We start from the raw sequence: 18,228 nt of genomic DNA, 5'->3' as shown, positions 1-18,228 counted from the left end.
AAATTGCCAACCAAGGACAGTATACTCAGAAAAGCTACTTTCAAAATTTATGGAGAAATAAAGATTTTCAAGAAAAAAATCCTGAGAAATTGGTAACCACCATACCAGCTCTACAAGAAATACTTAAGTCCCAGATTAGAAGTGAAAGTATGATGAATACAATTGTGAAAACACGTGAACATCAAACACTCACTACTAGAGCAAATACACAAAAAAGAAAAAGAAAATGAAAATCTATCAATACATAAAACCAGGAGGACTTCCGGGAAGATGGCGACCGAGAAAAGCGAGGCTTAAGAGCCCCGCTAACAACCAATCTCCATTACCACAAAATCAGCGCCTTTCATAGCCAGAAAACACCATCACCAGAGAAACAAAAATATCACCAGACTCCAGAGAGAAAGCGTTCTGAGAACAGAGCTCAGAGCCACAGAGGAGATACACCGGCCTCACGCCCGAGGACACGGCAGCAGTGCTATACCGCTGGCGGCAGCGGCAACTTCACCGGACGGCTACAGCAAGCTGAGGTGAGCCGCTGCGGAACACCCAGGCAGGATTTTTCAGCGCAGGAAGCATCTAAAGCTCCCAGTGGCTGAGCTCAGCACACGCTGCAGGGACTCAGAGTGGAACTCAAAACCAAGAAGAAATAAGCCAGCCTCACGGCCAAGGGCGTAGCAGCGGCGCCATATTGCCACTGAAGGAATTTATGTCTTCAAAACCAGCACTAGAGAAAATACTCAAAGAGATTAACTAGAAAGAAGAAATAGGTAACACACACCAGAACAAGAGAAACAAGATTCTCCATCCAACAAACAACTAAGATTGGTTATCTGTGGAGATTCATTATTTATGTTAGTCTTTTACCTATCTCTAAAGGGTATTGTTTGCCTTTATTGTTGTTAATTTTTAGGATTTCTAGTTGGAACATCAATATACCTTCAGATAGAGCATTTGGAAATATTTTATCCAATTCTATTAGTAACTTTTAACTCTGTTTACATTGTCTTTGGATATACAATATTTTTTTTATTTTTTAGGGAGTTTGTATACTCTTCTGTTGCCTGTGCCATTGAAATCATATCCAAGAAATCACTGCCAATTTCAATGTTGTGAGGTTTTATGACCCAGATTTTCTTCTAAAAGTTTATAGTCTTAAGATTTATATTTACGTCTTTTATCTATTTTGAGTTAATACTTGTATATGGGATTAGGTAAGGGTCCAATTTTATTCTTTTCCATGTAATTATTATTTTTCAACAATATTTAGTTAAAAGATTATTATTTCCTCCACCAAATGTTCGTGGAAACCTTGTCAAAAATAACTTGACAATATAGGGAAGAATTTAGCTCTAGGGTTGTATTTAACTCCAATGGTTTATATATCTGCCTTTAGAACAGCACTACACTGTTTCAATTATTGTGCCTTTATATGTTTTGAAATCAGAAAATATATATCTTCTAGCTTTGTTCTTTGTCAATATCGTTTTGGATATCTAGAATCCATATTCCATATTAGGATAGATTTTTTTCTGAAAAATAAACATATAAATATATGATAGTTTCACCTAAGAAATAGAAAAAAAATATTCTCTGGTAAGAAAGAAAGCAAAAATAAATACTGAAATGTTATCTTTAAGTCATCAAAAGCTTGGTATCAGACAAATGAAACTGTTATGTGAGATTATCATTTTTAATTTTGGATAAATTGCTATAATACTAGATGTCAACCACTAAGCCAAGCATGGGAAGGAGGGATGGGGAGAGAATGGGGTGGGGATCAGTTGGGGGCTGACTGGGTGATGTGTGCATGTATGTCTACAAAAGTTTGTATCCCACTATGATGTATGAATACAGTGCACCAATAAAAAATTTAAAAAAATAAATAAAAAAATGCATAAAACCACCAAACCACAAAAATTTGAAAAAAGGGATATAAAAATAACCAGAAAAAAAATCAGCAGACTGAGAGGAGCGGGTCTTATCAATAATGCTACAGTTTGTATCTAATATGTCTCCCCAACCTCATATGTTGAAAGCATTGTCCTCAATGCAGCAAGGTTTAGAGGTGAGGTTTTAGGGTAATGATTGGCTTGTGAGGGTTATGACTGCACCATTGATTGATGAATGGACTACTAGTAGTCGAACCTAACTGGAGAAAGTAGGTCACTGGAGTCATTCCGGAAGGGCTTTTTTTTTTTTTGTCTCTGTTCCCTTGTTCTCTTCTTTGCTTCCTGGCTGCTATGGGTTGAGCAACTTTCCTCCACTATGCTCTTGTACTGTGAAGCTCTGCCTCACCTCAGGCCGAGTGATTTAGCCAGTTGACCATGGACTGACATCTCTGAAACCAAGTTGTTCTTGTCCAGCATTTTGGTCACAAAAGGTGACTAATACAAATAATAGTCTTGAATGTAAATGGATTAAATACCCTCATTGAAAGATATAGACTAGAACTAAATAGATAAGAAAATCAAACCTGATGATATGGCCTACAAAAAATTCACTCTGCCAGTAAGGATACACAATGACTCAAAGTTAAGGGGTGTAAAAAATATACTATGCAAACAGAACCAAAACTAGGCAGAAGGCACTATACTTATTTCAGATAAAACAGATTTTAAATAAAAAATTGCAAAAGAGACAAAAAGGTCACTTTATAAAAATAAAGGGATCAATTCAACAAGAAGAAATAATAATTATAAATATGTATTCACCCAATACTGGAGAACTCAGTTACATAATGCAAACATTATTAGATCTAACAGGAAAAATAGACTCCAATATAATAACAGGGACTTCAGGACCCTAATTATGCTTTTGTCTAAGAGGATAATTCTGATCTGTGTTAGTATTTACTTGTTACAAATGCCCATCTACTTTTATGCTGAAAATTAGTAGTGGCATACTTTTTCTTTAAAACTCTAAAAATTGCTTTGGTTAATAAATATATGTTTTCTGTCATATACAGAAGCTATGGAGTAATGGGGATACCAGAGAAACTTTAGATAATGAAAGAGAAACCCCAGTAGAGTGAGGGAGGTGGTTTAGGGAAGGGTGGGGAAGGAAGAATTAACGAAGGAGACATTTCAATTGATTCTATCTACATATGTGAGAATACCAATGCCAATCTCAATATCCTTGTATGGAAAAAGGGCAGGAGTGGGGAGGAAGCTGGGGAGAAGCTCACCAAGTGCTCTGTGCATGTATGTCCTTATCACCATGAACCACATTATGACCTGAGACTACAGTGTACCCATAAAAGTATATAAAAATCATTTTTCTTGAACAAAATTTACTCTTTGAAATCATCTTAATAAAATGGAAAGATTTGAACTGCTCAGAAAAGCTAAAACACAAATTGGCAAAGAAGGCATATCACATACATTTATCTTGACTCTGTGCCTAGACTTGATTGTAAGTCTTTACTCATTATCTTTACTTTGAATCTATTAAACATTCTTTTGTTTAAATTTTATCTAAACTCCATCCTTTGCTCAGAACCTATGCTATAACCCTGTGTTTTCCTTTTCTGGAGATGCACTTTTGCTTGTTTTTCTTCTTTAAAAGAGCAAGAATTAAGCTTGACTTTTGTTTCCAGATGTGAATAATTCAAGAGTATTTTAGCAAGTGACATATACATTTGTGAATCTCAATGCATATAGTTCATGTTCAGTTCCATAGTTTTGCGATTATCCTCTAAGAACTGAGTACTCTCACAGACAGCAACAAGACCTTTTGGTCAGTCAACATTCTTCCTTTCCTTCTTATTTATTTTCTTCCTTTTTTCCATCTTTTTTTTTTAACTTGGAATTGAACCCAGGGGTATACTACCTCCAAATTACACTCCCTGTCCTTTTAATATTTTATTTTGAAACAGGGTCTCACTAGGTTGCTGCAAGCCTTGCTAAGTTTCTGCAGCTAGCTTGGAACTTCCTAGGTCAATCCTCCTGTCTCAGCCTCCACATATTGTTATTACAGGTGTGAGCACCACGCCCAGATTCCTTCTTACTTCTCTGGAAAAAATCCAACAGATTTTGCAGCTTTCCTATGCATTTGCTTCTGATCTTGTTTTTAAATCATGTTTTATCAAATGAATATTTGTTTATTTAACAATAATGTAATCTAGTCACAAAAGTTCATTTTTATGAGGTTATCACATTTCTAGGTGTTGAATACTATTCTGAGACCAACTTGTCTTGATCTCTTTAATGATTTTACAAATTCATTATTTTAGAATTTGCTTCTCTGATATTTTCACTCTCTGATTTCATTATTCATATAAGAAATTAACTCATGTATGTATTAACAAAAATGTAAAATTATTTTGATTATTTTGATGGAATTGTTTCTAAGGAGCAGTTTGACAGTATGGTTCTACTTATGTAATTTGTAACTTCAGACATCTGTTCAGCTCATACATTATGCGTTCTAGAAACTAGTATGAAGGGCAAAAGATTTTGAGACTTTCCATGCCATTCAGGGTTGCAGTAGTTTGCCATAGGAATAAAGATGATGAACTGAAAATATGAAGATCTGTTAAATACACAGTGAACAGATTGTTTATGATTACCAAGATATAGAAAATACTGGGTTTGTTTTCATAAATGACTTGGATAGAGAAAACATTATTTTCCATATTCTTATATCCAAAAATTTCCTAATATGGTAGAAATTGAAATCTGATAACAAGTGCTGTTCTAGCTCTTCTGTTTAGCCACACTTGCATAGGTATTTTCAATTTCTTTGTCTTCAGGGCATGTGTGGGTAAATTCTTCACGGGCATAGGCATTGTGGAGATAGCGCCAGACTCCTGAGAATTCTGCTGGAATGTCAAAGTCACGATATTTCTTGGCAGCAACCTAGAATTTTGGGAAAAAGAAGTTGGTAGTAAAAGGCATCAGTAATGTGCCTACCATGTAGAAACACAGTTGAAGAATCAAGTACAAAAAATAAACTTAGAGAATCTTGGATTTATTATTTGAATATTTTATCTATAAATTTAGACAAAGCTATACATTTGAAATATATATATATATATTCTTCTCTGTGGGTGTGGTACTAGGAATTAAACCCAGAGGAATTCTAACTTTGAGTTATCCCTCCAGCCCTTTTTATTTTTTGTTTTGAAACAGTGCTTTGCTAAGTTTCTGAGGCTGGCCTCAAACCCTCCGTCCTACTGTCTCAGCCTACCAAGTACTGGAATTACAGGCATGTGCTTGAGATTATATTTAATTATGCATATCTTTATAGAAAAAAAGTACATATTACTCTCACTTGATTAAAGTTTATTTTGGATCCTGATTTTGTCTTATTTCTTTATGTACTCTGTGTGCCTGGCATAGAACAGTAAATTCTCTGAATTATGTTAAATTTATGATTAAATCAGCTTTTTCATATATATTTTTCACTTTCTGTGATATAGAGCACTCTTCTAATAATTTTACATGCTTTGTTGAATTCTCTTAACAATCCTGTGAAGGGGATGATGTTGTCATAATGCGTATTTTACAGACAAGACAGTGAAAACCACCTTTTGATTTAGGAAGAAGTTTTAATGTCTCCCAGAGAAGATCACACTGGAAGCTCATTGTACTTCATTCAGGTAACTCACAAACACCTCTCACACCCTGCAGCCTACCCATAAAGACTTACTTTAATAATGTTCAGTTTGGGTAGCAAGCTACAGTCAGCCAGTGTTAGCTGATCACCATCCAAGAATAATCTTCTGGAAACTGTGAGCTCCTCTGCACTGTCTGGATCAATTTCTTCCAGAAGTGGGGTGTTTAAGTAGTCATCCAGACGTTTAAATTCTCTGAGCAGAGATTTTTCAAAATCTGAGACAACAAAGAAACAAGGTTACTTATAGTTGTATTGTCTTTATAACTAAATATGTTCTAAATTTTTTTCACAATTTAGACATTTCTTTCTTGACATATTTTTCTATTTAGACATATTGTTTACACTGGCTCTTCAACATCTACTTATCTGTTTAGAATGTTCAGCTATCCAATAAGAGAGAATCAGATCACATGGTGAGAGGAAACATCGAGGATTTTTCATGGGAAGGTGCATTAGTATGAGAGTCAAATAAAAAGGAAAAGTTATATATATATTATCCAACACAGAAGATTCAGAAAGTTCAGAAATTTGGTAATTGCTATATTGAATCTTGTGTTCCAAATCTAATAAAAATGTAACGCAAAAGAATATCAGAGGTGAGAATAAATATGAAAGGAAAGTAGGGTGTTTGCCAACATATACTATCTATTCAAAAATATCATATTGTAGTTGAGTGAGAATGTGAGAGTGAGCAAATGAGAAAATAGAGATTTTTTGCAATATTGGGGATTGAACCCAGGAGCATTCTTCCTCTGTGCTATACCCCCAGCCTTATTTTTTATGTTTTATTTTGAAACAGGGCTTCCTATCTCAGCCTCTCAAGACCTGGGATTACCATGCCTGGTGAAAATAGAGATTTAAAAAAAGAAATTTGCTGGGCATGAAAATTTGTTTGGATACTGAGACAGGAAGATCACAGGTTCTAAGCCAGACTCTGCAATTTAGCAAGGCCAGCCTCAGCCACTTGGTGAGACCCTATTTCAAAATAAAAGAATAAAATAGGGCTAGGGATGTATCTTGGAGATAGAATTTCTCTGAGTTTAATCTCCAGTACAAATAAATAAGGAGATGAAAGGGAGAGAAGGAAAATAGAAGGGGGATCAGTAGAGAAGAGGAAGAGGACCAATCAGTGGAGAAAGAAAGAAAGAAAGAAAGAAAGAAAGAAAGAAAGAAAGAAAGAAAGAAAGAAAGAGAAGGAATGAAGGAAAGGAAGGAAACCTTACTCTTATTTGACTCTTTTTGTGTATTCTTAATGTATGCAGAAAATTTGGCAAAGAGGTTACAGCCCACATCAAAGGATTCCTTGTATTTGGGACTCAGGTGCGGATACCTTAAAAAGAAATACAAGTGAATTATTATTCACACATAGTAAGAGACCAGGTGTCCTAGCTTGTACCACATAGAGAGTAGAAGTTATAGAAGTTATGCTTCACAAAAAAGGTATTCAGAAATATATCAATAGAATCTATTTTCCCCAATCACAGAATACTTTAGTTTCTAAAATTCACTGAGAAATTAGTGCCTGGAAATCAAATCTCATTTACTTGTAGAAACAATGTTTAAAATGGTGAAGTTCCCATACTTGCTCCCCAAAACCTATTTGACAAAACATATGGTAATAATATAATATATTTTAAAATATGAGTAGTAGGAAATTTTGGTCCAAATATTGAAATTTATAAATCAAATGAAGAAATAAAGAGGATGGGGAAGATGGAAACATAGGTAAAATCTTTTTGTAATACAAATTTTATTTAGCATAATAAAATAAAATAATATAATTCACCATACTAACAATAGAATAAAATCCAATGACTATGAATAAACTTAGAAAAAGTATTAAACACAAAGTAAGCACCTTGTAGTGATATATGCATTCCCTTGTTCATTGGGAATTAACTTTATTCATAACCTAATCCACAAAGGCTATGATAACTAAGTGTCCATTGATAGATGAATAGGTAAAGAAATTGTGACATATATATACATATTTATAAAACAATTGAAATGAGAAAAGATACATTCTTTTATAAAAGAAATATATACAAATAAATTATTTGTATATAATATTTATTTGTAAATAATATATACAAAATAAATAAATATAAACATACAAATAAATAATGTATTTATTTGTAAATAATATATACAAATAAATATTATAAAAGAAGAGATCCTGCCATTAGCAAATACATGGATGGATCTGAAGGATATTGTGCTGAGTGAAATAAGACTGTCACAGTAAGAAAAATACTGCATAATTTAGCTTGTATGTGGTATCTAAAAAAAGTCAAATATATTGAAACAGTGAATAGACACTGATTAGCAGTGACAGTGGCAGGTGAAATAGGTAGATGTAGGCCAAAGGGTTCAATGTTAGAGTTATGTAGGATAAATAAGTCGAGAAGTGCATCTCCTAAGGACTATAGTTAATGTGTATTATCTACTTAAAATTTGCCAAGAGAGTAGATCTTAGGTACACTTATCATAACAGAAATTATAACTATGTAAGGTGAGAGATATGTTCATTTCATTGTGTATATATGTGATATATATTTTTTTTCTCACCTAAAATATAAACAGTAAAAACAAAGTTTAAAAATAAATAAAACCAGTAAATAAAACAAAAATTGAATTTCAATAATCTAGGAAAGAACAATTAGAAAATGAATTTTTTGGGGGGTACTGGAGATTGAACTAAGAGATATTATGTCTCCAAGCCATACCCCAACCCTTTTCATTTTTTAAATTTTGAAACATGGCTTTACTAAGTTGCTGAGGTTAATCTTGAACCTGTAATCCTTCTATCTCAGCCGCTCAATTAATAGGATTACAAGCATATACCACCATATCTGGCTGGCCTCAGTCTTATAGCTGGAAGAAATTGAATTCTGCCAAAAACATGGAGGCACATGGAAGAAGGTCCTGGGCCTGAGATGAGAAGAGCATCCCTGACCAATAGCTTGACTACAGTTTTGTGAGACCTGAGCTGAGGGTCCTATGGGTCATGCCCAGGCTCCTGACCAATTTAAACTATGAGATAATAGATGAGTGACATTTTAAGGCACTAAGTGTGTGGTAATTTGTTGCACACCAATGGACAGTAAATATAGCATGTTTCTTTTTTCTGTCTTCAGTGGGCAGACATAAAGTTTGTCATTCAAGTGTAGACAGGCAGTTCTAACCTCAGGCTATTTGCTTGAGATCTATTTCCTGCCCTAAGTATGTCTCCCCTCACTCTGTGGAGTTAAGTCCCAGACCTGACCAGTCCTCATGAGTTACACAGTAACCTTACCCACTCACTCCTGTCCCATTGAGTTTTTTCTCTACTTCAAGACCACAGAGAATTTACTTTCTTGTCTTAAAGAATGCTATACATTGAAAAATTATTTGAAACAATATATTTATTATATTCATGTATTTGAGGTTGGAGGGGAAGGTTTATGGATGTTTCTTACTTTAATATAAACTCAGAAATCCCAAAGTAATTTTTGTGTTAATTAACTCAATCATGATAATTATTTCACAATGTGAATATATATCAAATTATCACTGTATGCCTTGCATATATAATATATATATAACTTTTATTTATCAATTCCAAAGCATTTTAAATTACTAATATTATTCAATCTATAATAAATAGATTAACACAGTATATTATTTTAAGTATAAGAATATCCTATAAAATGCTGTACCTTGGAGGAGCCAGTGTCTGCTCTAGAAACTCCTCAATTTTAATAAAGTCTGTTTTCAACTCCTTGTTATACACCAGGAAGGGAGGATTGGTACCTGGGGCTAAGTCCTTTAGCTCTTCAGGCTTTCTATGATTATTGAAAATAAGCACAGTTAGGCCTCTAAATAAAGAACACATTATACAAACATCAACATTACATTGGTGTTTACCATTTTCAATCCCCAGATTTTAACATGCCCTGATTTCTCTTACCTGGTCATGTCAACAGTAGTCACATTAAATTTAACTCCTTTAAGCCAGAGGATCATGAAAAGGCGTTGGCAAAAGGGACAGTTTCCAATACTCTCCCCATCACTTCCAGCCTATGAAGATAGAAAGGCATCAATTAATTCATTTGTTCAACAAGTATGTATTGAGTGGCCACTAGGAAACGCACTAGTTACTGGAGACAAAGTTGGAAGTTCTTAATCTCATGGATTCTACCATCTATGAGCTGAAAGATCATGAATCAAATATTATATATAAAATGACAAGTGTGGTGAGTACATAAAAATAATTAATTTTATATGTTACTAGAATTTATATAACTATTTTCTTATTGATATATATTTAGGACATTCCAAAATGGGAAGAGGACGCCTGGGAGATGATGAAAAATAAGATACCTGGAGAAGAGGAAGTCAGGGTTCCAAGGTTCTCAGATTATTAAATCATCTGAGTAGGTGTTAAAATCACCAGGGATTATGATAGTGGTACCAGAAAGAGTGAAAATTATCCTTAAGAAATAAGGAACAAGCTGGGTGTGGTGATGCACACCTGTCATTCAAGTATTTTGAAGGCGGAGACAAGAGGATTATAGATTCAAGGCCAGTCTTGGCAACCTAGTGAAGCCCTCTTCCACTCAGCAAGACCTAGTTTCAAAATAAAAAATACAATAGGGCTGAGGCATAAAACCCCTGGGTTCAATCCCTAGTACCACACAATAAATAAATAAATAAATAAATAAATAAATAAATAAATAAATAAGCAAATAAATAAATGAACAAATAAATAAGTAAATGACAGGGACCTAGGGTTTAGAAGTCTATAATAATGGAGAACCATAGGTAGTTATTTTGATGATTTAAGACTCAATTTAGGTATTTCTCTGGTTGATGGTGGGATAGAATAGCCTGGAAATAGCAAGGAGAAGGATAGATACCTAAAGGACACCTACCCAATTATGCTTTGGGTATGGAATGTCCCCTCAAAAGCTCACATGTTAGCCAGGCGTGGTTGCACACACTTGTAATCCCAGCATTCGCGAGGCTGAAACCTGAGGATCGCGGTTCGCGGACAGCCTCAGCTACTTAGTGAGGCCCTCTGCAACTCAGTGAGACCCGGTTTCAAAATAAAGAATAAAAAATAGGGCTTGGAGTGTAGCTCAGAGGTAGAATGCCTTTGAGTTCCAGCCCTAGTATGGCAAAACAAAACAAAACAAAAACTCATGTGTTGAAAATATGTCCCCAATGCAACCAGGGTCCGAAGTTGGGCATGGCTACAGGAGGTACGTAGGTCTGGAGTTGTGGCCCTGAGGACTCTATATGTCCTGGCTGCCATGATATGAGAGCAGTATTCCTCCACCATGCCTTGCTGCTGTGATTTCTGCCTTGGTGCTAGCCAACTGTGGACTGAACCTCTGAAATTGTGAGCCCAAATGAACCTTTTCGACCGTAAGTTGTTCTTGTCAGGTATTTTGGTCACAAAGACAGAAAAAACTGACTAAACCATATCCCAGCTCCAGGCTCAGATAAGAGGAATGAGGAAGAAAAGGCAACCATTTCTTGAGGGGGCTAAAGTTGATGCAGTGTCCTCATGAGAGATTTAGGTTATCAGGTGCTTCACATTCAACATATCCCAAACTGAATTTCAACCTCATTTCTTTACTCCATGCACAACCCTGTTCTTTCTTTAGGGCTCCAAATTCATTGAATGCTTCTGCTCTCTGCTGTGGACTGAAGTATGTCCTGCCCCCAGGTCCACATGTTTGAAGGTCTAATCTGTAATGTGATAGTATTTGGAAATGGGGCCTTTGGGCAGTAATTAGATGAGGGCCTGTGAATGAGACCCTAATAATGGAATTAGTGTCCTTATAAGAAGAGACACCAGAGAGCTTGCTCTCTAACAGGTGAGGACACATAGAGAAGGTGGCCGTTGACAAGCCAGGGGAAGAGCCCTCATGAAAACCTGACCATTTTGGCACTATGATCTTGGACTTTTGTCCTTCCAAACTGTGAAATATCAATTTATGTTGCTCAAGCCACCTAGTCTGTGTTGTTTTTGTATGGCATCTCAAGCTGCCATCCACTCCGTTTTACAAGGTAGACAACTGAGAAGCATCTTTGTGCTCTACCTTCAAAATTGAATCCAACACTAATTCTTGTCAAATTTGCCTACTAAATATCTCTCAAATAAGTTCATTTTTCTTTGCTGTAGCCATTCATTTAATGTTTATTTAATAATTAGGATCTGTCCAGAACTGTTAAATGCTGGAAACCCAAGTCCAAGCTATCAGCATGTTTCATCTCTTAGATCCATTTTTTTACACGTAGATAGTAGATTGTAGCCTGTAAAAGAAAAAAGAGTATTTCGTGTGTGTGTGTGTGTGTGTGTGTGTGTGTGTGTGTGTGTGTTTCTGGGGATTGAACCCAGGGGCATTCTACCTCCAAGCTACTCTCTCAGGCCTATTTTATTTTTTATTTGGAATCTGGATCTCTCTGAGTTGCTGAGGCTGCCCTTTAACGTGCGATCCTCCTGTCTCAGCCTCCCAAGTACTGAGATTACAGCTGTGTGCCACCATGCCTGGCTGGTACTTCCTCTTAAAGCTGCTCTGATCTGTTATTTGTAACAATATTAAGGTCCCAAAAATCCTGGGCATGGCTTCAATTTTTGGCAATTTTTTCTTTTCTTGGCAGTGGGTGTGGCTGAGGAAATATTTACTGTTGCTCATTCCTGATGTCAGGGAGTGAATAGCTATGGAAAGAGTCAACCAACCTTGGCAACTGCATTTCTTTTGTCACAAAAGTTAGATCAAGGGTCCAATCAGAACTGGGTTTAGTGAATGGAAACAAGACTAAGGGTGGGAGTCAGGAAGAAAATTGAAGTCCGATAATAGGGCAGGAAGGGCGGATCTCTTTTGGCAAGAGGAGAGTCAAAACAATAACGTGTAGGGGAAATGCAGTGAAGTTTCACAGGAAAATTAAGTGTTTTTTTTCTGGTGTATGTTATTCTGATTTAAAGTGCCATCACATAAAATTTTAGGATATACATTCCCTAGCCTAATTGACAAATTACTTACCTCTTAAATATCTTTAACTGACAAAGACAGGATGTGGTCATTCACAAAACAGCTTTTTCGCCTTGTGTTTATGACCTAAGTTTCTACACTTGAATAATAATAGCAACAAGAGACAATATATATTGAGGGTTTATTATGTTGATAACTACTGTAATATACTTATGTGCTTCATTTAATCCTCACAAAGAGTAAAATGTATAGATAGTCTGATATATAGTCTTGATTGTGACAGGAAAGTGCTTAATTTCTTGTAGAGATTCTATCAGAAGTATAAGGGGAAAGTTGTGGTAGATTTTAAAGCACAGCTAGAGATACCTTCAATGAAAATCATAAATTCACTTAATCTTTACCATTAATAAAGAGCCTTTTTATTTTTTTTATTTATTTACTTATTTATGTATTTATTTTGCAGGTCTAGGGATGGAACCCAGAGGCATTTGATCTCCAAGCTACACCCCCTGCCTTATTTTTTATTCTTTATTTTGAAACAGGGTCTCACTGAGTTGCACAGGGCCTCTCTAAGTAGCTGAGGCTGTCCGCCAACTGCAATCCTCCAGGTCTCAGCCTCCCGAATGCTGGGATTACAAGTATGCGCCACCATGCCCGGCTATAAAAAGCCTTTTATATAGCATTGTTACCCTTCTCACCTCCTATGTCTCCTCCCATTATATGACATGAAATTTTTAAAGATCTGTGAACAACACCTTAAAGCAAAGCAAAACAAAACACCAGGACCAAATGTAACTCAAGATTCTTCCAGAAAATCTGTAATTTGTATCAGTGTCATGAGATAAGCTTACATCAAAGCATTCCATCTGAGGAAATTCTGGAAATTTTTACTAAGATGATTAGTCAATTGAAAACAACTGAAGAAGATTAGACATAACTAGTTTAAAGGATCAGAATCTAACTGTTCCACTTACTAGTTTATGTGATCTTGGACAGAGTTACTTAAGTTAGTTTAATCAAAGTTATTATTTATCAATTTTTAAAATTTTTATTCTACCAGGGATTGAACCCAGAGGCATTCTACCCCCAAGCTACACTCCCAGAATTTTTAAGTCTTTTCTTTGGAAGCAGGATCTTCCTAGGTTGCTGAGAGTCTCACTAAATTGCTAAGGCTGGTCTCAAACCTGTGATCCTCCTGTGTCAGCCTCCAAAGCACTGGAATTACAGACATGTGCCACCACGCCCAGTTAAAGTTATTTAAATCCTCATGTGCTCATTCATTCTGGGATTTGCCAACCTCTCATGTCCAAATAAAAGAAGTCTGTGAACATAAACAGATCAATGCCACCAACTGAAACAAGAAATCTAATTGATTTGAACAATTTAGAAAAAAGGACACTCATTTTTTGAATTGGCAGACATAAAAGACTAGTTAGAAAACTAATATTCATTTTTATCCTGTCTGAGTAGTCACATGCTTTGTTACAATCCAGAGATAGGAAAAGTAGCTCTTATGCTCGATAGTCTAGCAAACACTTATTTGGATTACCTTGCTGTGAAGGAATGCAAGAGTCTCTCTGTTATCATTTTGAAAAGACAAGTTGGTTATGTTCTTGAGGTATATATGTGACAATTTGTTAAATGATCTGATATGATTTTAAAAATATTACTTTGTGTTGAGTTTCTTGAGTTCTCTGTATATTCTAGATATTAGTCCTCTGTCAGAGATGTAGGTGGCAAAAATTTTCTCCCATTCTGTTGGCTCTCGATTGAGGTTCTTGAGATTAGTCAGTCACAAAAAGTAAGAAATCAGATGCTTTCCCTAATATGTGAAAGCTAAGGAGAAATGGGTCATAGGAGGAACTCTAGATGAAAAAGGAAATCCTATAGAGGAGCAAAGAAGACAACCTAAAGGAGGAGAAAGGAGGGGGGAAGAAGGAAAATCTCTAAAACACACAATGTACTTAAATAAAAGCCAGGGAAGGAGGGATGGGGAGGGAATGGGCTGGGAATTGGGTAGGGGTTAAATCAATGATGTGTACATGTATGTACACACAAGTTTTTTACCCCAATATGATGTATGAATATAATGCACCAGTAAAAAATAAATAAAAATAAAAATATTACTTTGCCCAATAGTGTAATAGTGTGTGTGTGTGTGTGTGTGTGTGTGTGTGTGTGTGTGTGTATGTGTGTGTGTTACTAGGGGTTGAACCCAGGGGCATTCTACCTCTGAGCTATACCTCCAGCCCTATTTTTTTTTTAATTTTAAACAGGGTCTCACTAGGTTGCTGAGGCTGGCCACAAACCTATGACTCTCCTGTCTCAGCCTCCCAAACACTAGGGTTAAAAATGTGGCCCGGCATGGTGGTGCATGCCTGTAATCCCAGCATTTGGGAAACTGAGACCGGAGGATCACAGTTTGCAGACAGCCTCAGCTGCTTAGTGAAGCCCTTTGCAACTCAGTGAGACCCGGTTTCAAAATAAAAAGTAGGGCTGGAGGTGTAGCTCCAAGGTAGAATTCCCCTTGGTTCCATCCCCGTGCCACAAAAAAAAAAAAAAAATGTGTACAACCACGCCTGGCTGGCCAACAGAAACATTTGATAAGCATACCTTATTGTATGCCTTATTTTATGATTTTGTAAGCCACCAAGAGGCTATGTAGTTTTAGAAATAAGTCACTTAAACTTTATTGTCTTAATACACTCTAGAAATGAAAAGAATATTATTACTCTAATATTATAATAACTTAAATTTTTTAAAGTTGCAATAAGTAATACTAACACTACTGTTTATGACAATACTAGTATGATACTATTAGTGATAATCTATCTCCTAAGTTGATGTAAAAATAAATGAAGTAATATATGGAAAGTATTTAGAAAAGAGCCAGACATAATGTTAGAGCTATTGTTATTATTATAATTATAATTGTTATTATTATTATTATTTCATTATCCTCAATACTTCCAGTAGTCAATGAAAATACATGAAAAACTAGATAGTGTAAGAAAGAATTTAGGAAACTATTTCTACTTGGAATAACCCATACAAGTTTTTGTTGGATAATCTAGTTTAGAAAAACATGTTTCTTTCTCCTGTTCTAGGGGTTTTCCAAAGTACTTTTCTGAAAAGTTAAAACATAGTTAAAAAAAAGTCCCAAGGCAGACCAAAAAGAGGAAGCACAGCATTCTAATAAGACTCCTCCTCATCCTCTTCATGTAACAGTCACACAGACTCTTGGTTTTTATATTTCACATTGTCCATGTGACAATACTGTGATGTTTGTCCATTGTGGGAGAACTTTAAAAAGTTTTATCTGGCGTGTGTGGAAATAGGGTTTTCAAGCCATTTTTGGTCCTCTTCTCTACTCATTTGGAATTTTCAAAACCCATCTCATAAAATACAGGCTGTGGGATTTGGAAAGCCCTTCAGAATCATTTTATCAGGCTCCATCATTGTATAATAGACGGAAAAACAGAGATCTGGAGGGAGGGAGGGATTTCTCCAATGTTCCTTAGGAAGTCATTGGAAATGCAGTTTAGTCCCTCCAACTACCAGCTGGTCTAGTGCTATTTCTACCCTATCATCTCTTTTGGATGAGATTTTTCTTGTAACGTAAAAACAATCGAACACCCAGGCATTTTTCTAGGACTCAAAATAGGAAAATAATTACAAAATTGTTTCCCATCTCTTGCCCAACTGTTGAGAATTTTTAGAAGCTGAGGTACAATGTAAAGAGATAATATATTCTTTATGCCATAGCTGGAAAACTTACCTTCACAAAAAGCTCGATTTCAGGGTCTGCTTGAGTGCTGGTCCCCAGGTTTGCCATCTTTCCTTTTTTATGGCCAGTTGTCAGCCCCTGCCCCCTGCAGAGGCAACTGTATTTGTGGAATCTTCTTCCAGGTTTATCCAGAAGCTTGAGGAATGTCAGTATTTTACGAGGAGAGTTTAGCTTGGAGTGGACTGAGTCAGACTTGGAGCCAGTCTCTCCTCTTTAGAAGTGGGACACAGAAAATTCTAGATGCTTAAGAGCAGCTCTTGAATTTGTTTTCCTTCTTCCTCTTGTTATAATATTTGAATCAAGGAGGAGCTCAAGGGGTGTGTGCAAACTGGCTGGCCAGAAGGGTGGGGGTGTTTCCAGAGAGGCTTCGATGCCATGAGTCAGCATAGGAGAAACACATACCCACAAATACAAACGTGCAGGGCTGGCTTCTATATATCAATCCAGCCAGATGTTCTCTAGAGCCTCCCTTTGACTACTGGGCTCCGTGCCCAGAAAAGGACTTCTTTTTGCTGTTCCTGAAAACTTGCAGCTCTTCCAGGAAAAGGGCCAGAAATGATTTGGAATTTTATCATTGAAAAAGGATGTTTATCTAATGATACTGTCTAAAACAGGGTTAAAAAAAAATTTGTACTTCATCAAATGTTTCCGCCCCTATTTCTGCTGCTCACAGGGCCAGATTTCTGTTCTGGGTTGCAAATTTCACTTCTGTTCTGTAACCTGGGAATGTTCACTGGAGTGGTAGAGTCTGGGGACTTCTGTTGTGTGCCCCTCCTAGTTCTTTATTTCTTGGAAGTGTACACCAAGATGGATCACTTCCTTGTTTTGGTATCTGTACCAGGAACCATAAGTAGTTCTGTATCTGTGCTTGTCAGCTCTGGGAACAGCAGTAAAATATCCAAACTGATCACTCTATGCCTAAGATATTTCTAGCAGCCGTGTTTTCTGCCTGCAGGAGTTTCGCGGAAGGGTTGGATGTGTGGGCACTGTGAGTCCTGGCCCGTGGAGACCAAGAACAAGAAAACCAAAGAAACAGCACAAAAACAGGGAGATACACCCTTAACCATCCCTCTGCCTCTAGCCCATAAATATACTAACTTTGACCCTGGTGTCAAGCCTATCACTTGGAGAAATACACCACTGCTTCTGCTCTCTTTCTCTTCCTCAGCCCCATAAAAAGTCCCAAGTCTGTGAGGGAGCGGGCTTCTGACTCTCACGGGTTCTTTCCCCAGTTAGTGGCTCTCTCCCAGGTTTTATGCCTGAATAAAGCCTGCTTCTTGATGTCAAGCTGTGTCTCTTTTGTCCCTATAATTCCCAACAGGATAAATAACCTAGATCTCCATCAACAGATGAATGGATTGCAAAATTATGGGAAATACACACAATGGAATTCTATTCAGCTATAAAGAAGAATAAAACAATAGCATTTGCAAGAAGATGGAAGGAACTAGAGAACATTATGTTAAGTGAGATTAGTCAAGCACAGAAAGAGAAGGGACATATGTTTTCTCTAATATGCCCAAGCTAGGGAGTAGTAGTAATACCAGAGGGACTCCAGATGATGGAGGGGAAATCTCAGCAAAGATAGAATGGAGGGATAGGAGAGGAAGAAAGCTGAGGTTGTTCAATGGAGGAGCTACATACTAATACGTGTAATGGCATAAATACAACATGGTTAACCTGGACACCCTCTATTGGGAGGGGGAAGGGAAATGGAGGGGGAAGGGCATGAAGCACAATCTAAATGCACACCACTTTCAATATGTTCCACTTATAAAAAATAAAAATTAAAAATTAAAAAATAACCTTCTTTGGAGGAAAGAGGCTCTTTCTGTCTGGAGC

General features: G+C 36.4%; 1 protein-coding gene across 1 annotated transcript; it reads right to left on the bottom strand.

The window, feature by feature from the left end:
• Positions 1–4,694: 4,694 nt before the first annotated feature.
• Positions 4,695–16,434, bottom strand: CLIC2 (chloride intracellular channel 2; the record flags this gene model as incomplete). Its single annotated transcript, XM_080718338.1, has 6 exons — positions 4,695–4,856; positions 5,650–5,831; positions 6,840–6,946; positions 9,315–9,440; positions 9,566–9,675; positions 16,378–16,434. 6 exons carry the CDS (start codon positions 16,432–16,434, stop codon positions 4,695–4,697), a joined length of 744 nt encoding a protein of 247 aa, XP_080574464.1.
• Positions 16,435–18,228: the final 1,794 nt, after the last annotated feature.

This window comes from Muscardinus avellanarius (genome assembly GCF_963383645.1).
Source record: "Muscardinus avellanarius genome assembly, chromosome: X".
NCBI lineage: Eukaryota > Metazoa > Chordata > Mammalia > Rodentia > Gliridae > Muscardinus > Muscardinus avellanarius.
Note: the sequence above shows the minus strand (reverse complement) of the source record. Positions and strands in the feature narration are given on the sequence as shown.